Raw genomic sequence first — 21,440 nt, forward strand, 5'->3', positions numbered from 1 at the left:
TACGTAGAACAATTCCGAAAGCATTGGGAAGCTTCTTGTAAAACCCATACATGTGGAAAAATATAAATAAACAGAAATTTAGAATAACTAGAATAATTTAGAAAAATTTAGAATAATAAAATGGACGTTAATTTTAAACAATCTACATTAATTTTTCTTTGATTCAAGATGGGATTTTTGAATTAAATTATTTCTTCGAATTGTACTGTTTCCTTAATCTTAATTCCCAAAATTGTGCATATCTAACATTATTTCATCAGAGACGCTGTGAAATCCTGTCCATCTACATACTCCCTGAAATCTTATTTTAGAGATTATGCTGTTTTTGGACTAAAAGAGAAATATTACATAACCCTTAATTCAGAAACTTGTTTACATTAGAAATGTATCAGACCTAAGAATTCCAATTACTTACAGATAACTGTGCATGTTGTCAACTACTGTACTATTTTCAAAATGGGATTTTGGATTTTCCATGTCATAAAACCCTCTTTAGAATGTTTTAAAAGTGGCAATGTTAAGTGCCACACAACCAAATAGACTGTATGGTACTTTTGTAACCAATAACATTATAAAAGAAGTTAACACTGCAATGACCTATGATCAATTATACTGGGTTTTTACAATAGTTCAGCAAAAAAGTTCCTTCAAACTCCAATCACTTATGAAATTTTGGCTCAAAAATCACTTCCTCAATATCAGTTCTCCGTTGTCACTTTCAAGGCTAAAAACTAAACCCCTAGGAGCTAAATCGCAAAAAAGTAAAGAAAAGAAAAAAATGCAAAGTAGTCTTTCCAATTTGACTGTCAAACAAATCAGAAAGATTATTACTATGATTGCCATTCAACAAACTATGTATGTAGCAGTAACTGACGTGATAACTTTATAGGATGCCTGAAATAGCAGTTTGTATCTTTCGTGTACTGATGAACTGGGTCAGAATTAAAAGTTCCGAGAGTAGTTAGTACAGAGCCAGTCAAATGGTAAACAAGACCACGCCGTGAGATCTTAATGGTACTCCAAGATTCTGCAGGAAACAGAAATCTAGCGTTTTCCAAGAGATTATGCACACCTGAGACCTTCTTTTGCAGCTAACTGGACTAACGCAAGAGGAAGACAAGACATGCAAAACCCCAGAGAAGCAAAAGAGAGCAGCACTACTCACCAGCAAACAATCCGAATTCACTTCCGATTTGGGATCCCGCAGCAGGTTGTCGATTTTTTCAAATCGAGTTTCAAAACTGTCCCCAGTCGACATGTTGCTACAGCTGTGACAATGCCCTCGTACCAGCACCAGCAGCGGAAAGCAATTTCAACCAACTTCCTCCGCAGTGGGTTCGCAGCCGCGGGGCGGAGGAGCCGGAACCTCAGGGTCACCAGGTGCGCCCGGTTCCCCCTCCTTCCCCTCACTGAGGGGACCTCCGCTCTCCAGACCCCCGGCCGGGGGCAACAGCGACCCACAGCCGCTCGGACGCCCAAAGTCGCATCCCACCCGGCCGCCCCTCACGACAGCCGACAGCGCCGTCGCCACCAGCCTCGTCGCTCCGGCGAGGTGCTTCAGCCTAGCGGGCCCCGGCCGCCGTCGCCATGGAGGGGTCCCCGTCCCGAGATGGGCAGGAGCGACGAGAGAAGAGAAGCAGGGTGGAGACTCCCTCAGGGCAACAAGGGAGAGAGAAGAGGAAAGGCGAAAGCGAAGGGCGGGTGAGGAGCTGTGCCAGCTGCGGCCGCCGCTCGGGCCACGGGCCGGGCCCGCTCCGCTCAGAGGCGCTGGTAGACTGTCTAGCCCCGCATCCCCGGCTCTACTCGGCCCGGCCTGACGCACCGATCAGTCTCGGCCACGAGCTGGTCCCCGCGGGACAGCCTCACTCTCCCATTTTGTCCCCTCGCTGCTTGGGCTGCTGCTACGGTGTCCGGTGGGGCAGGGCGAAGTCGATGCCCGATGGAGACTTAGCAGAGGAAAGGCTGGAGAGCGGGCGAAGAAGAAGACGATAGTTGGGTCCCGGCGGCTGTTGATGGGGGAGCTCCTGGGAGGGGCTGCGGTCCTAGCAGGGGAAAGGGCGAGTCGCGGCGGCGAATGCCTGGGGGGGGGTGGGGCGAGGGGGGCCGAGAGAGACTAATATGTCCGCCTTCCTGTTCAAACAAACGGAGACCGCCGGCGCACACTGCGCATGCGTGGCGCGGTCGCTCGGAAGGGGAACCAGCCGGGACCCCGCGCGCGCGCGCACGCTGTCGCCTCCGCAGGGCGGGGCGGGGCTGTAAGGTGGGCGGGACCTTGCAGGCTGATCGCGGGAGAAGGCGGACAGCTGGGTGGAGCCGACGGGGCGTCAGCAGCAGCCCGCAAGGTCCTGGTCCTGCTGGGCTGCGCCGCTGTGGAGCGGCATTGGAGGTCTGGACAGAGGAGGAGCTCTGGCTGCTTCTGGTCGCTGTCCCAGCAGCTGCCCCAACTCTGTTTCCTCTGGGTTGCAGCCAGTCCAAAGACTTCTGACGAGGAAAGAGTGCTTGTTCTCCTTGTTACTGTTAGGATGGGAGGTAGGTTATTTTTAAGGCAAGATGACTTTCCATCGGCAGGCACCAGTGGCGTTTGGTTTTCGGTGGTACTCGGTGGACAGCCCTCCGCGAGCCCCGGCTTTGAACCGTTTAAGATTCCCTGGGAATTGCTTATAGCCGTTACTGGAGATAGTGAAAAAAAAAAAAAGATTCCCTGGGAAAGTTCCAAAGCGCTACAGCGCTCAGCCCTCCCACCCCAGGCGTGTGTGTCAGGAGAGCCATAAAATACTGACTCCGGAAGATAGTCAATAGAAGGAAAGCTCAATTTAATTTTTTAAAAGAAAATCTCGTGGAAAAAAAATCAATATTTTTAAGTCGTTCATATTAGTTCTCTCATTAACACCCTCACTGTAGTTCTCTCCTGGACGTGTAAGGCTGCCATTTCAATGTCAAAACATTCAGTAAAACGTAATTGTGATTTTTATAAGAACTAATGTAGGACTTGAGAATAATGGGCATTTCTCCTAGTTCCGTTGCTTCAGGTGACTGTGATGTGAGAGAAGATGAAAGACTTTTCACTCACCCCCGATAAAGTAATGTTCTTCACTGGTTTCAGTAAGCAATCTACCTTAATTTATTTCTAATCAAACTTTATTTTTGCTCAGAAGTCAAATTAAGAATCACTAGAAATAGAAAATGTGGGTATTTTACCCCATGCTGGAAAATGGTACAGATGAACCAATTGTCTTTCTGAGTAAAAAGCGGCCGGGTGGCTCACGCCTGTAATCCCAGCACTTTGGGAGGCTGAGGCGGGTGGATCACAAGGTCAAGAGATCAAGACCATCCTGGTCAACATGGTGAAACTCTGTCTCTACTAACAATACAAAAAATTAGCTGGGCATGGTGATGCGTGCCTCTAATCCCAGCTACACAGGAGGCTGAGGCAGGAGAATTGCCTGAGCCCAGGAGGCGGAGGTTGCAGTGAGCCGAGATAGCGCCATTGCACTTCAGCCTGGGTAGCAAGAGCGAAACTCCGTCTCAAAAAAAAAAAAACATCCTGCAGCATCTTAACAGTCCACCAACCTTACGAAGTGAGTCAGAGGTTAGGAAAATCTTTTTTTTTTTTTTTTTTTTGAGACGGAGTTTTACTCTGTTGCCCAGGCTGGGGTGCAGTGGCGCAATCTTGGCTCACTGCAACCTCTGTCCCCTGGGTTCAAGCGATTCTCCTGCCTCAGCCTCCCAAGTAGCAGCTGGGATTACAGGCGCCCGCAATTTTTTTTTTTTTTACACAAAGTCTCCCTCTGTCTCCAGGCTGGAGTGCAGTGGTGCCATCTCGGCTCACTGCAACCTCCGCCTCCTGGGTTGAAGCGATTCTCCTGCCTCAGCCTTCCGAGTATCTGGGACTACAGGCGCAGGCCACCACCACCCCCGGCTAATTTTTTGTATTTTTTTAGTAAATGCGAGGTTTCACCGTGTTAGCCAGGATGGTCTCGATCTCCTGACCTCGTGATCCACTTGCCTTGGCCTCCCAGAGGGCTAGGTTTCGTGTGCTACCACGACCTGCCACGATAATCTTATATTGTTTGAAAAAAAAGTCTATTTCTATTTTTACTTTATGTATTACAAAAAAATACCTAGCTATAAAATCCACTGTATATATCAAGATAGGAATTTCTTAATGTATGCAAAAATCATAGCAAAGACAACTAAACAAACCAGGTATTTCATTAAATGCCTTTGCAGTGACTTTTCTTGGCTCCAGCATTTTAAGTCATGTGAATTAGATTTATTTTTAAGCATAGGGCTTAAAATAAATCTGGCAGTTGTCCTAAAATAAATTTCCTAAACCCTGCTTGTCTTTTTTATTATTATTATTACCATTTTTAGGTATTAGGTATTTTGTTGTTTCTCAGAGAATGGTAAACATTATGTTGCTTTCCATTTAGACACATATGAAAAAGAAACAGGTAGCTAAGATAATACATGAGCAACACTGATAAATGTAAGTGGAAGTAATAACCAACTTGGCAGAGCTACTAGAAATACATGTGGGGTCCATATAGCTAACTTACCTACAAGGCTATCCTCATGATTGTAACACACCAATAGTTATCTTCTGCCATAAGATATATGGACTCTGAATTAACATTTTTTTCCCCCGTATGGAGTTTCACTCTTGTGGCCCAGACTGGACACAATCTCCACTCACTGCAACCTCTACCTCCCAAGTTCAAACGATTTTCCTGCCTCAGCCTCTGGAGTAGCTGGGATTACAGGCATGTGCCACCACACCAAGCTAGTTTTTGTATTTTTAGTAGAGATGGGGTTTCACCATGTTGGCCAGGCTGGTCTCAAACTACTGACCTTGTGATCTGCCCGCCTTGGCCTCCCAAAGTACTGGGACTACAGGCATGAGCCACCATGCCTGGCCAACTTTTTTAAATAAAGAGGTCCTCATTTATAATAGGTTGGAATCATATGACATTAAAAATTCCCTTCCATTAGGCAGGCATGGTGGGGGGCACCTATAATCCTAGCTACTTAACAGGCTGAGGCAGGAGAATTGCTTGAACCCGGGAGGCAGAGGTTGTAGTGAGCCAAGATGGCACCAGTGCACTCTAGCCTGGGAGACAGTGCCAGACTCTATATAAAAAAAATAAAAATAAAATACAGTTCTCTTCCAACCTTAAAATTCCACTGTCTAATTGTGGCTAATCTCTTCCAAAGTATTGTGGATATTTGAGATCACCCTTAAAATGTAAAGTATGTTAAAATCCTACATGCAAGTGCAAATTAGTGATTCCGTGTATAAATATGATATAACAAACATGCAGTGGCTCCCATATGTAATCCCAGCACTTTGGGAGGCCCAGATGTGGATCACGAGGTCAGGAGTTCAAGACCAGCCTGGCCAAGATGCTGAAACCCCATCTCTATAAAAAATACAAAAATTAGCCAGGCACCATGGCAGGAGCCTGTAATTCCAGCTACTCAGGAAGCTGAGACAGGAAAATTGCTTGAACCAGGATAGCAGAAGTTGCAGTGAGCCAAGATCAAGCCACTGCATTCCAGCCTGGGTGACAGAGTGAGGCTCCATCTCAAATAATAATATAACAAACATACTGAGTGCTCACCATGTGTGTGCTAGGCACTACTCCATACACTTTCTGTATAATCTCTTAAAATTATGCCACAGATGGAGAAATTGAAGTGCAGAGAGACTGTGTTGTTAATGTTTGCTCGGACTCTGATTGGAACAGAGACAGATCTAACTACAGACCCCCCCCATTTATAACTACTGACTATGTTAACATTATCCAATCCTAATACAGAGACAAATATTTAACAATTGGATTTTATACATTAGCACAGATTTAAATGATTCCATGTAAAAGAGGGAGTAATAGAATTTGCAATATCATTAGTCTGATTACAGTCCCTAGTGAAAGATGTGAAATGATTTTAGCAGGTTGAATGAAAAGGGCCTTGAAGGGTGGGTAAATTAGCTCACACCTGTAATGTCAGCACTTGTGGCAGGCTGAGGCAGGCAGATCACTTGAGCTCAAGAGTTCGAAACCAGCCTGGGTGACATGGTGAACTCCTACATCTACCAAAAAAATACAAAAATTAACCACCTATAGTCCCAACTACCCAGGGGGCTGAGGTAGGAAGATTGCTTGAGCCTGGAAGGCAGAGGTTGCAGTGAACTGAGAGTGCGTCAGTGCACTCCAGCCTGGGTAACAGAGCCAGACTCTGTCTCAAAAAATAATTTAAAAAAAAAAAAAAGGCCTTTAAAATGTTCAGTAACACTGAATTGACTAGGGGTTCCCAAACACTCGGTCCAAGAACCAGTGGCAATCCTTGGTGGGATTTTCATGACTTGCAGCAAAGTGAGAACAAAGATATGTAGTATGTTTTCATAAAGTAACCAGAACTAAGGCTGTCCTTCAGTATGAAATTCTGTTACTTTTAAAAAAATTAAACATACCTTAAGAGGCAAGAGTAATAGTAGATGGTATATTTTTTTAGTGTTCTTAATTGGCAATTAAAAAATTACGAAGTTGGCCAAGTGCGGTGGCTCATGCTTACAACCCTGGCTCTTTGGAAAGCCAAGGCAGGAGGATCACTTAAGCTCAGGAGTTGCAGACCAGCCTGGGCAGCATGGTGAAATCCCTGTGGCTACAAAAAAATTTTGAAAATTAACAAGCATGGTGGTATGTGTCTATAGTCCCAGGTACTTGGAAGACCGAGGTGAGAGAATCGCTTCACCCCAGAAGTTCAAGGCTGCAGTAAGCTAGGATCAAGCCACTGTACTCCAGCCTGGGTGACAGTGCAAGACCCTGTCTCTAAAAAAGAAAAAAAAAATTTAAAAATGTACAAAGTTGACAAGTCTCTGTAAATACATAGACTATATTAGTTATATCTTAATTTTTCTGAATTTTGGAAGTCAGCTGTCTGGAAACATTTAGTGTAGGTAAGAGTCATGCTAGAACCTAATGAAGAGACTGCAGTAATGAAAGAATTTGAATGAGGCATATTTGGGAGAGATCATGGAATCATCAGAAAGATTTGGATGTAGACTTCTGTATAGTAAAAGACAATTAAGCTGAGCATTCCTTTGCTTTTGGTCATTTGGTGGGAAATAGACTTGGTATCTTGTTTATGAATTTCTCTAATAAACATTGATGTGTTAGCCTCCAAAGATGGCCCCCAATCAACTATGTCTCCAATATTCCCACCCTTGAGACATTTCCTCCTATGCTGAATCCGGGCTGGTGTCTTGTGACCTGCTTTAAACCAGTACAATGCAGCAAAAGTGACACTGTCCCAGTAGGAGGCCTAAGTTCTGAGGGTCCTGGCAGCTAACAGTTTTATGTTCTGGGAAGTCAGACTAAATTGAGATCACCATGGTGTAAGGAAACCCAGTCTAACTAACCACATGAACAGATTACATGAAGACAACCAAGGAATCCTGCAGACCTTGAGAACAGAGATCCGAGACCATAGCCCATTCCAGCAGCCCCCAAGCTTTGATGGCACATAGAATAAGAAACAAGCTGATCCCTTTAAGCTCTCTGCTCATGCTGCAGAATCATGAGCAAATAATAAAATGGTTGATGCTTTGAGTCACTAGGTTTTGGCATAGTTTTACAGCAATACATAAAATACTTGAATTTCAGAAAAGAATTAATCATAAGTAAATATATATAGAGAGAGATGTTGGGAATGCCTTTAATACTTCTTTATATTACCCACTATAAAAGGAAGCTGCTCACAATAGATCCCTGGTAAAGGAATGACAGACTAACTCATGGTAATGTCTTAACTTCAGTGGAAGCTTTTCAAACAAAGAATGTTCTCAGGTGTTATTTCAAGTTATTATAAAATCACATTCTCATATAAATACATTCTACCTATATTTTTATACTTCTTCAAGTTAGAAGATAATATTTATTCTATTTCAAAAATATACCAAAAATGCAGGTGTAATCACACATCAATTTATTTTATTTTTTTTTTTTGAGATGGAATTTCGCCCTTGTGGCCCAGGCTGGAGTACAATGGCATGATCTCAGCTCACCTCAACCTCCGTCTCCCCAGTTCAAGTGATTCTCTTGCCTCAGCCTCCCAAGAAGCTAGGATTACAGGCATATGCCATCATGCCTGCCTAATTTTGTGTTTTTAGTAGAGACAGGGTTTCTCCATGTTGGTCAGGCTGGTGTTAAACTCCTGACCTCATATGATCTGCCCACCTCAGCCTCCCAAAGTGCTGGGATTACAGGCATGAGCCACCGTGCCCAGCCCACACATCAATTTTAATTCAGTGCCATAAATTGCATGTTATTTCAAAAATGCATACCACAAATCTGTTAACAATGTGATCTGGCTGTGTTCCTATAGATACTTCAGCTAACATTTCCAAGAAAGTGTAATACCTATTATGTTTTATATAACTTTCCAAAGGGCATTACCTTTTTTTTCCACATAGAATAACTTCATTTGATTTGAACAACTTTAGTAAACAGGAAGCTGTGAAAATTTCAGTTCAGTTCTGCTTTAACAGGTTGGTTTTATATGATAAGTATTTACTCCTAAGCAGTTTATCTGTATATGTGTTTCTAGATCTGAAAAGTGAATCAAGAGACTATGTTCCTTCACCTAAGAGTACTCCTTTTGAGATCAGTCAAGCTTTTCTTTCCACAGGACATTCAGGCATGGGAATAAATGTATTTTGACAGTTTTAGATCTACTATGGCCTGGATGCTGCCTAGGCAGAGTTGGGGATGCAGACGTCACAGCAAGGAAAACTGTGAGCATACAGTACCCTTAAGGCTTCTCCTGACTCACCCTGGAAAGCCTTTCTCTAACATCTGTTTTTTATTTCTTAAAAGCTGCTGCTATTCCATTCAACTGCAAAAATACTTGCACTGACCCTAGAAACAGAATGAAGAAATAGAGGGAAATGGATTTTTGTAAAACAATTACTTCCCTGCTTTATGCCATTGCCATTTTGGGAACCCTACTGTTACCATACTCACAACCCTGAGCATGCAAATGGCTAATATTACAATTTATTCTAAGGATGGGGGCTGTTATGTTTGTGGAATCCCTGAGATACTTGGTATGTGGCCATAATAAGAGAAGGAAGCCCAGATCAAGGAGATACACATAGCTGGTTACACACTCTTTCTCATTTTTTTGCAACAGCTTCCTATCCAAATTCCCCCTCCTACTCAGCACCACTCCTTGAGTTCCAAGACCAAGTGTGCTTTATGTCCTATCGATTTTTAGGTTCTTACATCTTCTTTAAGGCTCTTAAACTAGTGAATTGCCTTTTTTGGCATTGATGGGCTCTTTAACAAATATCTACTTTTCTTTTTTATTTGTCGCAACTTTTATCATTCATCTCAGTCCCAACTTTCAGACTTCCATACCAAACATTTGGAAACAGAAAAATGTTTCTGGCAGTTCTTTGTTTCCCCCTCCCTTCTGTTATTCAAATACCTCCTTAAATATAACCTTCTCCCTAAAATCTCTATAACTGGAAGAGAGACACCAATTGCTTATGCCCACCCATATTTATATAAATATTACCCTTACACTCTCTATGTTCTTTCTTAATAGCCATGATTACTCATACACTGTACCTCTTTTTATTTGCAGACAGTGTAAATACTCTGCTAGTTGAATTTATACATTTGTTTTTATTTATGTGTTCCTGTCATTGCTGCTTCATACATTCCCTAGGGCATAGGCTAGGACTTTAAAAGCAATAATCTTGTTTTTCTTTTCATTATAAAAATAGTACATGCTTATTTTTAAAATTTTGGAAAATATGGAAAAGTAAGCAGAGAACAAAAATCACCCATATTCCCATCACCCAATTACCATCACTGTTGATGTTTTTGGAGTTTCCATTTTAATCTTTTTTCTCCCTCTGCAATTGCTTGTTCATTTTATATGCTATATGTATAATTATTGTATGCTTTTTTTTACAGCATACATAGTCTTATATTTACTGTAATTGTAACTTATAAAACCTGCATAATATTTACCATACTCTGTTCATCCATAAATAATGCTACAAATTATGTAAACATTATTTGTGTAAACATGCTACTATGTAGCATTATTTATGTAAACATCTTTGTACATAAGTTGGGTTTTTTTTGTAAATTATTTTATTTCTTCCTTGATGATTTAGAGGGACTATCTTCAAACCAGTACAAATATTTTTTACATAATACATGGCCATTTTTCTAAGCAATGGAGTAATTTGTTGCACAATAAGCTACCTCATATCTTTCAGCAAAAAATACATTAAATTTGAATAGTAAAATTATATAATGAGTTAGGACACAATTAAAATTTGCTTTAAATATTAATTTGGGGGAGAGGCACCACACTTATATTCAATGAAGAGAAACATTTTTACACTCCAGAAGTCTTTTATTTTTTTAACACCTATTATGCCACGAATTCATAGGGAATAGGTTCCAGCAGCTCAGGCTTCTTCCCATTGGTTCTCACAAAGTGTGCTTCTCTGGGTGGAGCAGGCTGGCACTTCACTTGAACCCAGGTACCTTTCTCTTTGGCTTCTTTCTTTTTCTGATCATTTTCCTTCACACGTTTCAGGAAGCTATCTTGGCTCTTAGAGTGCTTAATGTGCTTAATAGGCATGTTAATTCTCTTGGCAAGAATCTTGCCCTTAACTTGTTTGTTTACAACAACGGGTACTCTTCCATTGTAGACCCTTCCAGTTTTGCCATGGTAAAACTTGTGGGGCATTCCTTTTTGAACAGTACCCATTCCCTTGATGTCTACAATATCACCTTTCTTATAGATTTGCATATACGTGGCCAAAGGAACAACTCCATGTTTTCTGAAATGCCTAGAGAACATATATTGGGTGCCTCTCCTCTTTCCCTTTGTGTTTTGTCATTTTGGTGAATTACTGGAAGATGGTGGTTCCAGCTGAAAGAAGGAAGTTTTTTTGTTTTCTTTTTTGTTTTTATTTTTAGTTTGGTAATACAAGTTTATGCTCCCACTATTAATAGTTGCATGCCTTTCTATTTTATTTCTTTTATTTTTATTTATTTATTTTTGAGATGGAGTCTCACTCTGTTGCCCAGGTTCAAGTACAGTGGCATGATCTTGACTCGCTGCAACCTCCATCTCCCCAGTTCAAATGATTCTTGTGCCTCAGCCTCCCGAGTAGCTGGGACTAGAGGCGGACACCACCATGCCCAGCTATTTTTTGTATTTTCAGTAGACACGGGATTTCACCACCTTGGCCAGGCTGGTTTCAAACTCCTGAGCTCAGGTGATCCGCCCGCCTCGGAGTCCCAAAGTGCTGAGATTATAGGTGTGAACCAGCACGCTAGGCCTGTGTGCCTTTTTATTGTCCTTTCCTTAGCACTGGGTGTGTTACTCTTTACATCTGAGCTCTTTGTTGTATTGATTTCCATATCACTGATTATTATACGGTTGGATGTGTGTTCCATATGTATGTCAATTAGTTGTTTTTGTTTTTCTTTGGATTAATTTACATTCTGTACCTATTTATCAATTGACTCTTAGAATTTTTCTTATTAATTTGTATGAATAGAAATACGACACTAAGCTTTATCTCATTAATTGCACATTCTTACCAATTTTTTATTTACTTTTAAATTTTGAATATATTTTTGACAACCAAAATGTTTACTTTTTGAAACAATTTAATTTGTGTGTCATCCTTGCACAGGGACCATGCTAATCTCTGTATTGTTCAATAATAGTATATGTGCTGCCAAAGCAAACATTTCTTTTGCTATTTTATGTCTAGAAAGTTCTTCCACTTTCCAAAGGCTTAATATATTTTTATTTCTATTTACTTTTATCTCCCCTACTTTTCCACCATGGCTTGATTTTCCATGTTTTGTTTTTAATTATAAGTGAATATATTTTGATGTATTGAATAAGGTGACAATCTATTGTACTTTTTCAAATAGCTAAACAATTCTGTTAACACCATCTATTAAATAAGCTTGTCTTCATGATTCATTATGACACTTTCATTATCAAGGATGAATTATGAGTAACTATGTTTGTTCCTGCTCTATTCTATTCCATTGTAAATATATTTATTCTACTAGTATAGTAATATAACTATAGTCATATTGTGTGTTTTGATAGCCCAGAAAATCTAGTCCTCTTTTGTTGCTTTTCTTCTCTAAAAAGTTATTTTAACTTGTTTTTCTTACATACGATTTTTAGAATAACTTTTCAAGTACCTCCTCACTCTACCCCCATTCCACTGCCATTTTAACTGAAAATATTTTAAATTATAATTTAATTTAAAAAGAAGTATTTATGCTTTTCCATCTTCCCAATCACTAATTGGTAACTTTTTTTTTTTTTTTTTTTCTGAGACGGAGTTTTCCTCTTGTTACCCAGGCTGGAGTGCAATGGCCTGATCTCGGCTCACCGCAACCTCCACCTCCTGGGTTCAGGCAATTCTCCTGCCTCAGCCTCTCGAGTAGCTGGGATTACAGGCATGCGCCACCATGCCCGGCTAATTTTTTGTATCTTTAGTAGAGACGGGGTTTCACCATGTTGACCAGGATGGTCTCGATCTCTTGACCTTGTGATCCACCCGCCTTGGCCTCCCAAAGTGCTGAGATTACAGGCGTGAGCCACCACACCCGGCCAATTGGTAACTTTTATTCAGAAAATATATTTGTATTTAAGACAGGGTCTCACTCTGTCACCCAGGCTGTAGTGCAGTGGGGCACAGTCACTGCTCACCACAGCCTTGACCTCTCCGGCTCAGGTGATCCCCCCACTTCAGCATCCTGAGTAGCTAGGACTACAGGTGCCTGCTACCACACCCAGCTAATTTTTGTATTCTTGTGTAGAGATGGAATTTTGCTGTGTTACTCAGGCTGGTCTCAAACTTTTTGACTCAAGCGATCCACCTGCCTCAGTCTCCCAAAGTATTGGAATTACAGCCATGAGACACCACATCGAGCCCTAAAATGTTTAAAATATTTTTTAACAAAATGTTAACAGATGTTATCACCTGGACCACGCAGATTTATCACTGAGATTATTTCTGGATATTCTAAAAATTTTGTCATTCTGAACAGGATCTTCATTTTGATTATTCCACAATTATTGATGATGATATATTTAGCATCTTTTACCTAGCCATTTTACTGAACTTACTGTGTCTATAAAAGTTTCTTATTTTGAAATTCTTAAAAATTTATTGGTAACTGTCATATTTTAATTTTAACAATCATATTTATAATTGTAAAACAATATCAATTATAAGATATATAATTATTTTAACATACCACCAAAGGAAAGGACATTAACAGACTATCATTTTTGAGGTGTATCTGAATTTCAGAGAGTCTAAAATGTGAAAAGGAGAAAATCTTAAATTTGACAAAATATTGTGTGTCTAAATAATGTAGATATTTGGTTTGGGTTCTTTCTTACCAGTAATCATACATCACATCTATTTCAGGTCTCATTGGTTTAGCTACAACAGTAGAGAGAGACAACAGATATTCTTGTCTTTTGTCAGTTTTCCTCAGAAACAATTCATATTTAAGCATATGTTAAGTTTTGATTTAAAATAAATACTATCATGTTAAGACAGTGTCTTTCTATTCACTAATGTATGGACATTGGTTAAATACTAACATCATATCTACACAACATATGATTTTATTTAACATTTTTCTTCAAATGTGTAGTTTTTTTAGATTTAAATTCCACTAAAAAGGAAGCTTTACATCATTATAGAAGATGGAAAAACATAATCATTTTCTATAAATGGAAGGAAATTATAAAAATAAATAAAATAACACAAAACAATGTTGTAACATTCTATTACTGTTCCTTGCTTAAGGCTCTGAGCTTGATTGAATGCAGTGGCTCATGCCTGTAATCACAGCACTTTGGGAGACCCTGGCAGGCAGATCACTTGAGGCCAGGAGTTTGAGACAAGCCTGGGCAACTTGGCGAAACTCCATCTCTACAAAAAATGTAAAAAGTTAGCCAGGCATGGTGGCGAGCAACTGTAGCCCCAGCTACTTGGGAGGCTGAGGTAGAAGGATGACCTAAGCCCAAGAAGTCAAGACTGCAGTGAGCTGTGATTGCACCACTGCACTTAGGCCTGGGCAACAGAGTGAAATCTTGTCTCCGAGAAAAAAAAAAAAAAAGGCTCTGAGCCTAATGCCAACTGCTCAGAGGGAAAAAAAAAGACATTAGGAAGTGTTAGGAAAGTATTAAGAATACATACTAGCATATCAAACTCAAACTTTCTTCTGGAAGTAATCAGACAACAAAGACAATTGATGTAGAATAATAATATTATTACTATAGTTTAAACTATGCCAAGTCCCATCTAAAGTTATCTATCCAATCTGCTTTTGAAGCTTTGTTAGGAATGTGTTTAATATTTTATCAATTGCTTTTTTGGTATATGTTGAAGTTATTCTATACTTAATGATTGGATATGTATCATATAAATAAAGTTCCAGGCCGGGAATGGTGGCTCACACCTGTAATCCTAGCACTTTGGGAGGCCAAGGCCAGCCGATCACCTGAAGCTAGGAGTTTTACATCAGCCTGGTCAACATGGTGAAAACCTGTCTCTACCAAAAATGCCAGGAAAATTAGCTGGGTGTGGGGTGCATGCCTGTAATCCCTGCTACTTGGGAGGCTGAGGCAAGATAGTTATTTGAACTTGGGAGACAGAGGTGAGCCGAGATTGCGCCACTGCACTCCAGCCTAAGTGACAGAGTGAAACTCCGTCTCAAAAAAAAGAAAGAAAGTTTCTAATATGTTACTCTTGTAGTTCTAGCAATAAATACACACACATTCATCCTGATACACTGCTACTTTTGAATGGTTTATTTAGAATTTTCCTATTTATTTGTTTCGGTTTTTTTTTTGAGATGGAGTTTCCCTCTTGTTACCCAGGCTGGAGTGCAATGGCACGATCTCGGCTCACCGAAACCTCTGCCCCCTGGGTTCAGGCAATTCTTCTGCCTCAGCCTCCTGAGTAGCTAGGATTACAGGCACACGCCACCATGCCCAGCTAATTTTTTGTATTGTTAGTAGAGACGGGGTTTCACCATGTTGACGAGGATGGTCTTGATCTCTTGACCTCATGATCCACCCGCCTCGGCCTCCCAAAGTGCTGGGATTACAGGCTTGAGCCACCACGCCCGGTCAGAATTTTCCTATTTATAACTGTATCACCAAGGCTTTAGGTATTTTGATGTGGTTGTTGCAGGAAACAGAAACCAACCTAAGCCAATGTAAGCAATAGCAGAAAGTATAGCTGGTCACGATGAGGGACCAAAACCAGGACATGAGACTCTCTGATGAACCAAGCATGTTCTCAGTCTTTTCAGGCCTAAATGGTTTTCATCTTTTCAAATACGTCTACTTTATTCTTTTCCCCATGTTCTTAAAACCAACTTTTTCTACTTTTCTTTACATAAAGCCAAATATACCAACTTCAGCATCATCCACAGACAGTGAATTTAACAGAGATTGAGAAGTATCTCTTGTTCTACTCCATATTCCAAAACTTTTATACCATCCTTATTCAAACAATTAATATATGCGTATGATCACACATATTTAAAAGATACAATAGGGTATACAATGAAAAGTATTATTCTAGTTCTTCCTCCACTAATTGTATAAGTTTTTAGACTTAAATTTCATTAAAAAGAAAACTGTATACTATTATGGGAGATGAAAAAACATCATTTTTCATAAATAGAAGACAACCATAAAAATGAAGCCTCCATAAGCCACTAATGTCTTTCACAAAAGGAAATGGATGTTCAGTTTCTTTTATTCTTCCCATAGGTACACAATCATATCCATATATACATATAGTTTTATATATATATACATATAGCTCTTACTGTGTTGTCCAGGCTGGAATGCAATGGGGCAATCATAGCTCACCATAACCTCAAACTCCTGGACTCAAGCCATCCTCCCAACGAGTAGCTGGGACTACAGGGGCACAGCTATCACACTGAGCTAATTTTTTCTATTTTTTGTAGAGATAAATTCTCACTTCATTGCCAAAGCTAATCTGGAACTTCTACACTCAAGCAATTCTCCTGCCTCAGCCTCTAGAGTAGCTGGGATTACAGATAGTTGCCACCACAATGGGCTAATTTTTTTCTATTTTTTATAGGGAGGGTAGGGTGGGGTCAGGGGAGTCTCACTTTGTTACCTAAGCTGGTCTTGAACTCCTGGGCTCAACCGATCTCCTCACCTTGTCCTCCTGAAGTGCTGGGATTACAGGCCTGAGACACTATACCTGCACCCTCATTCTTTTTAAAAATTTATTCTAAATCATTGTTTTTGCTTCCTATAATTTGCTATATAACCTTAAGCTTATTTTCCTCTTGCTTCTGAAATGTTTTAGATTTTGGATTAAAAAATTCTTGTTAGTTTACTAATAACTCCCTTGAAACATAGGCAATGTTGAGCATACATTTCTCTGATCGTAAATTTAAAAATAAAACTATAACTTTTGAAAACTTTCTATTTGGATGAGAAACTTGGCACATTTACTGCCTCAAACTTTATCTTTCTCTATTCTTTTTTAAAAAAGACTATAACCTTTTTTCCCCAAGTTTTGCAATATTAATTCAAATTTGTAGCTAAACTATGATTGATGTTTAGATTTCTTTCTGTATGTTTAATTCCCATGTTTATTTCTAGTCCTAGAGAATCTGTTTTCTTGAGTTTTAATTTTGACTCATTTTGAGCATCCTAAAGTAAAACTTTAAATAATTTTAGAATGAAGGTGAAATCTTACATAGGTAAGAATGCCTATTGTCTTCACATCAGTGACAACATGGAGACAGTTTCCTAAAAATTCATTATATTTGCTCCATTTTTTTTAGACTTAGTGCCACTGAGAAAAAGTTAAAAAAATAACCTGTGCTTTGCTACTTTATAGGCAACATTTTCCAACTTAGCTTTTGTAAGATTCTTTATGTATTTCTGAAATTCAAAAACTTCACTGGTTTAATCCCAGAGGTGGATCTCTTACAATGTTTTTCCTAAAAGAGAGAACTCTTTGACTTGGTTCTTTTTTCTCCTCGGTAAAATTTTCTTCTCATATATTTATTGATTATGACCCATTTATTTTCTTCTTTTGGAACATCAATTATCAATACTTAGGGTCTTATCTCTGTCCTCCTTATCTGTCTTTATTTTTTTTTCTTTCTTTTCTTCTGCATTCTGGGAAGACTTCCAAGTTTGCCTTCTGAAACGTGAATTTAATTTTCTATACTGAGGAATTATTTTTATCTATTAGAAAACCTCTAATATTTCATGATTTGATATGCAAGTCTGCTATAAACTGTTCCCAAAAGGGATGTTGTTGAGTTACTGCATTTTAATTTTTATTTAAAAATTTTTTTGAGAGAGAGTCCCATGCTGTCATCCAGGCTAGAGTGCAGTGGTAAGATAATAGCTCACTGCAGCCTCAAATTCCTGGACAATCTTCCCACCTCGACTTCTGGAGTAGCACAGATTATAGGCACACACCACTATGCCTGGCTAATTTTTTTTTTTTTTTTTTTTTTTGTAGAGACAAGATCTTGCTCTGTTGCCCAGGCTGGTCTCAAATTCCTGACCTCAAGTGATCCTCCTGCCATAGCCTATCAAAGAATTATTGCCTTTTAAAATTTGAATTTCCTTGAAAACTTTTCTAGCCTGTTATTTTTTTAATCTCAATTTGTTTTTATCTTATTTCAGATTGTTCTCTCTTTTTAATGACCTGTTTGTATTTCATAGGTGCAGATATATATAATTGGATATAATATCTATTAGATGATATATATTTATATAATATATATAAATATAATGTATATTTAGTAAAACATGCAAATTGAGCGTTCAACTCAATGGACCTTTATGTATATATACACCTGGGTGAATACCACCTAAGTCAAGTTAGGACACTTTCAATACTCCTTAATACTTCCTAATTTTCCCTTCCCACAAAGCTTACCCGCCACAGGTAATCAGGGTTCTGATTTCTATCACCATAGATTTGTTCTGCCTGGTTTTGAACTCCTTGGAAATGAAATAATACAGTTAAATTTTTTGTGTGATTTCCTTGGTTATTCATAGATATTTTGCATTTTTTATTGTGGTAAAGTGTACTTAACATAAAACATACCATTATAACCATTTTTCAGTTTACAGTTCAGTGTCATTAAGTACATTTACATTTACATTGTTGTACAGCCATCATCACCATTCATCTCCAGAACTTTTACATCTTTCCACACTGAAACTCTGTTCCCATTGAACAACAACTCCCCAATTCCTCTCTCCCCACAACCCTTTACAACCATTATTCTACTTTCTGTCTATTAATTATTTTAGGCAGCTCATATAAATGTAATCATAGAATATATGTCCTTTTGTGTCTGGCTTATTTCATTTAGCATAATGTCTTCATGTTTCACCCACGTTGGAGCATATATAAGAATTTCATTCCTTTTTAAGGGCTGAATAATATTTCATTATATGTATATAGCATAGTTTGTGTACACATTCACCTGTTAATTGACATACTGGTTGTGTTTTAATAAAACAGTCTTTCTAAAATTTCTTCCTCTGCCTGTAGAAAATTAGTATTAGATGAAGACTTTTCTTAGGAGATCTGTCTTATACTACAGATATTTTTTCCTGAGACTCCACTATTTTTCCCCTATTTTCTCATCTTTGAATTGGAGGGAAAATATCTAGGCCCAGTGTTTGAAAACAGATAAGGTACAGAGTTTTACTGTTTAGTTTTCTCACATGTAATGTAGGTACTAGCCAAGCACAGTGGCTTATGCCTATAATCCTAGCACATTGGAAGGCTGAGACAGGTGGATTGCCTGAGCTCAGGAGTTTGAGACCAGCCTGGGTAACATGGCAAAACCCTGTCTCTACTAAAAAACACATACAAAAAAAATTAGCCGGATGTGGTGGCACACACCTGTAGTCCCAGCTATTTGGGAGGTTGAGGTGTGAGAATCACATAAACCCAGTAAGCAGTGAGGAACCCAGATTGCAGTGAGCTGAGATCATGCCACTTCACTCCAGCCTGGGTGACATATCAAGACTCTGTCTCAAAAAAATAAAATTAATAGTAATAATTAGGTACTGATGGAAGCTTCCCTGATATTTTGTGATTTGATATGCAAAGCCTCTATTCCAGTTTTTATTGCTTAATGAGCATATATCTTGTATAGTTGTTTTGAATGAAAACTCTAACTCTTCCCCAGCTTACACCACCTTAATGGTTCCTCTACCTTTACCCTACCTGAAATTCTTTACCTTTGAGAGGACTTTGTATCCCAAGATCTCCATTCTTTTTAAGCTAGGCTATTATGCACTGGGAATTGTAGAACCTTAATTGGCTAAAAGGGGCTATTAATGACAGATGGGACACTCTAACCATTTAGAAATCTGTTTTCACACAGTGAAAGCCATGGCTGCCTAGCCTTCTCATTAATGAAGCTCTGTGTTCCCAAACTATGGGCACTCAGGAATTGAGGGGAGATATGAAATGGAATTCTTTATACCTATCTTCCAGATGTGTTTTTCTGACTCAGAAGATGCTACATGAGTCCACACGTGGTGGATCATGCCTGTAATCCCAACACTGGAGGCCGAGGTGGGTGGGTTGCTTAAGCCCTAGAGATAGAGCCTGGGCAACATGGCAAAACCCTTTGTCTGCAAAAAATACAAAAAAAAATAAAAATTAGGTGGTGCACTGGTGCAGGCCTGTGGTCCCAGCTACTAAGGAGGCTGAGATGGGTGGATCACTTGAACCTGAGAGGTCAAGGCTATATAGTGAGCAGTGATTATGCCACTGCACTCCAGCCTGGGTAACAGAGCCAGACCCTATCTGAGAAAAAAAAAGATACTGTATGCATCAATATGCACTTCTCTTTCTTAATTTGGCTCTCCTAAGAGTTTAATAACAGAAAAACTTCCAGGACTCTCCTCTATGTTTGACTTTTATCTTTTTTTCACAGGTTGTTGTGTGTCATGCATTTTCATTTTTTGGTACTACTTTATGAGTATTTATTGGAAGATTAGGAGAACTATTAGGTGCAATTAATACTCAGCCACCCTACCCCTAACGGATGGGTCCAAGATTGTTTAACTTACTTATATAACCTGTGTGTTAGAAGATAACCAAGGAAGAGTCTCTTCTCCCACTAGCCTGATACCTTAAATGCAAGTATGCAATTTCTTTGTGTTGTAAAGTATTTGCCATTCTCAGGAGTCTCTATATAAAGCAAATACTCTCCAAAAAGTTAAAGTTAGTCAGTATCATCTTGGTTTGATAGCTTTAGGTCATCAGGCAGAACTAGTTTGCTCTGGCAGTGAGGGAATGAAGCACAGAAGCTGATGATAGCTAATGTTACATTTTCCAGCATACAGACAAGTGCTTTAAATGCAAGGGAGCAGAAACATGTTGACTGCTCTAACCCTTCCCTAATGTCTCAGGCAATCCCTGAAGAGTCATCACTACTTCCTATTTAGTGTGTCAGCTGTTTTACAAGCATCAGGGAAGAACTGGAAAGCAACATCATATACGGCTACTGCTGATCAATCCAATACCAGCCTCTTTACTGTAAACTGGTGGTTTTCTATGATGTTTTTGTCATGTTTTGTTTACCACTGTAAATCATGTTACGGCATCTTGGAGTTGAATATTAAATACAGATCCAAGTGGGCTGCTATAATTGAAGCAGAGGCTAGTAACAGAAGTCCACCCATACACCACTACTTTTGGCCCTGAAAGTGCTCCGTGGAATGTGTAGAGCTTTGAGTAGCAAAATGTCTGAGCAATGATCCTAGACATCATTGAAGGGTGTTTGTTCAAGGCTACCCACTAAAGAAGAGTATGAGAAAAGACATCAAGATCTCAACATAACTGGAATGCTTGAGTTCTGACTTTAATAAGTTATTTTAAGAATACACTTGATGAATATTGTCTATACTTCAGCACTCTTACCTCCTTCCAAATCTAGACAACTACTGAGGGAGTTCCACTGGCCTATGTGATCTCCAAGACCTCATTCTTCCATTATATAAATTTCACACAACCTTACAAATATCCTCAAAAATTGTTTTTTTGTTTGTTTGTTTCTTTCCTTTTCTTTTTTGAAACAGAGTCTGGCTGTCTCACCCAGGGGTTAGAGAGCGGTGGTGCTATCTCAGCTTACTGCAACCTCTGCCTCCTGGGCTCAAACTATCCTCCCACGTCAAGCCTCCCAAGTAACTGAGACCATAGGCACACACCACCACAGCCAGATAATTTTTAAAAATTTTTTTGTAGAGATGGGGCTTTGCCATCTTACCTAGGCTGGTCTCAAACTCAGCTCACGCAATCTGCG

The 21,440-nt window shown here is 39.5% G+C and overlaps 2 protein-coding genes and 1 pseudogene across 6 annotated transcripts in view; 1 reads left to right on the plus strand and 2 right to left on the minus strand.

The window, feature by feature from the left end:
- The window catches only part of ROCK1 (Rho associated coiled-coil containing protein kinase 1), a 173,224-nt gene extending 171,070 nt beyond the window's left edge, over nucleotides 1-2,154 (minus strand). For all 5 annotated transcript variants that reach the window (XR_013525785.1, XM_078347849.1, XM_035270699.3 and 2 more), the window contains exon 1: nucleotides 1,166-2,154. Coding sequence is in view for 2 of the 5 variants with exons in the window: in XM_035270698.3 (XP_035126589.3) it covers nucleotides 1,166-1,258 (93 nt within the window). In the remaining 3 variants the exon portion in view is untranslated. The remainder of the gene's footprint in view (nucleotides 1-1,165) is intronic.
- The window catches only part of LOC128929458 (uncharacterized), a 52,668-nt gene continuing 32,556 nt past the window's right edge, over nucleotides 1,329-21,440 (plus strand). Inside the window, exon 1 of the mRNA XM_054244034.2 lies at nucleotides 1,329-2,529. Within this exon, the coding sequence (XP_054100009.1) occupies nucleotides 2,169-2,529 (361 nt within the window). The 5' untranslated portion in view covers nucleotides 1,329-2,168. The remainder of the gene's footprint in view (nucleotides 2,530-21,440) is intronic.
- On the minus strand, nucleotides 11,690-11,788 carry LOC118147036 (U6 spliceosomal RNA; annotated as a pseudogene).

Source organism: Callithrix jacchus, chromosome 13, assembly GCF_049354715.1.
Source record: "Callithrix jacchus isolate 240 chromosome 13, calJac240_pri, whole genome shotgun sequence".
NCBI lineage: Eukaryota > Metazoa > Chordata > Mammalia > Primates > Cebidae > Callithrix > Callithrix jacchus.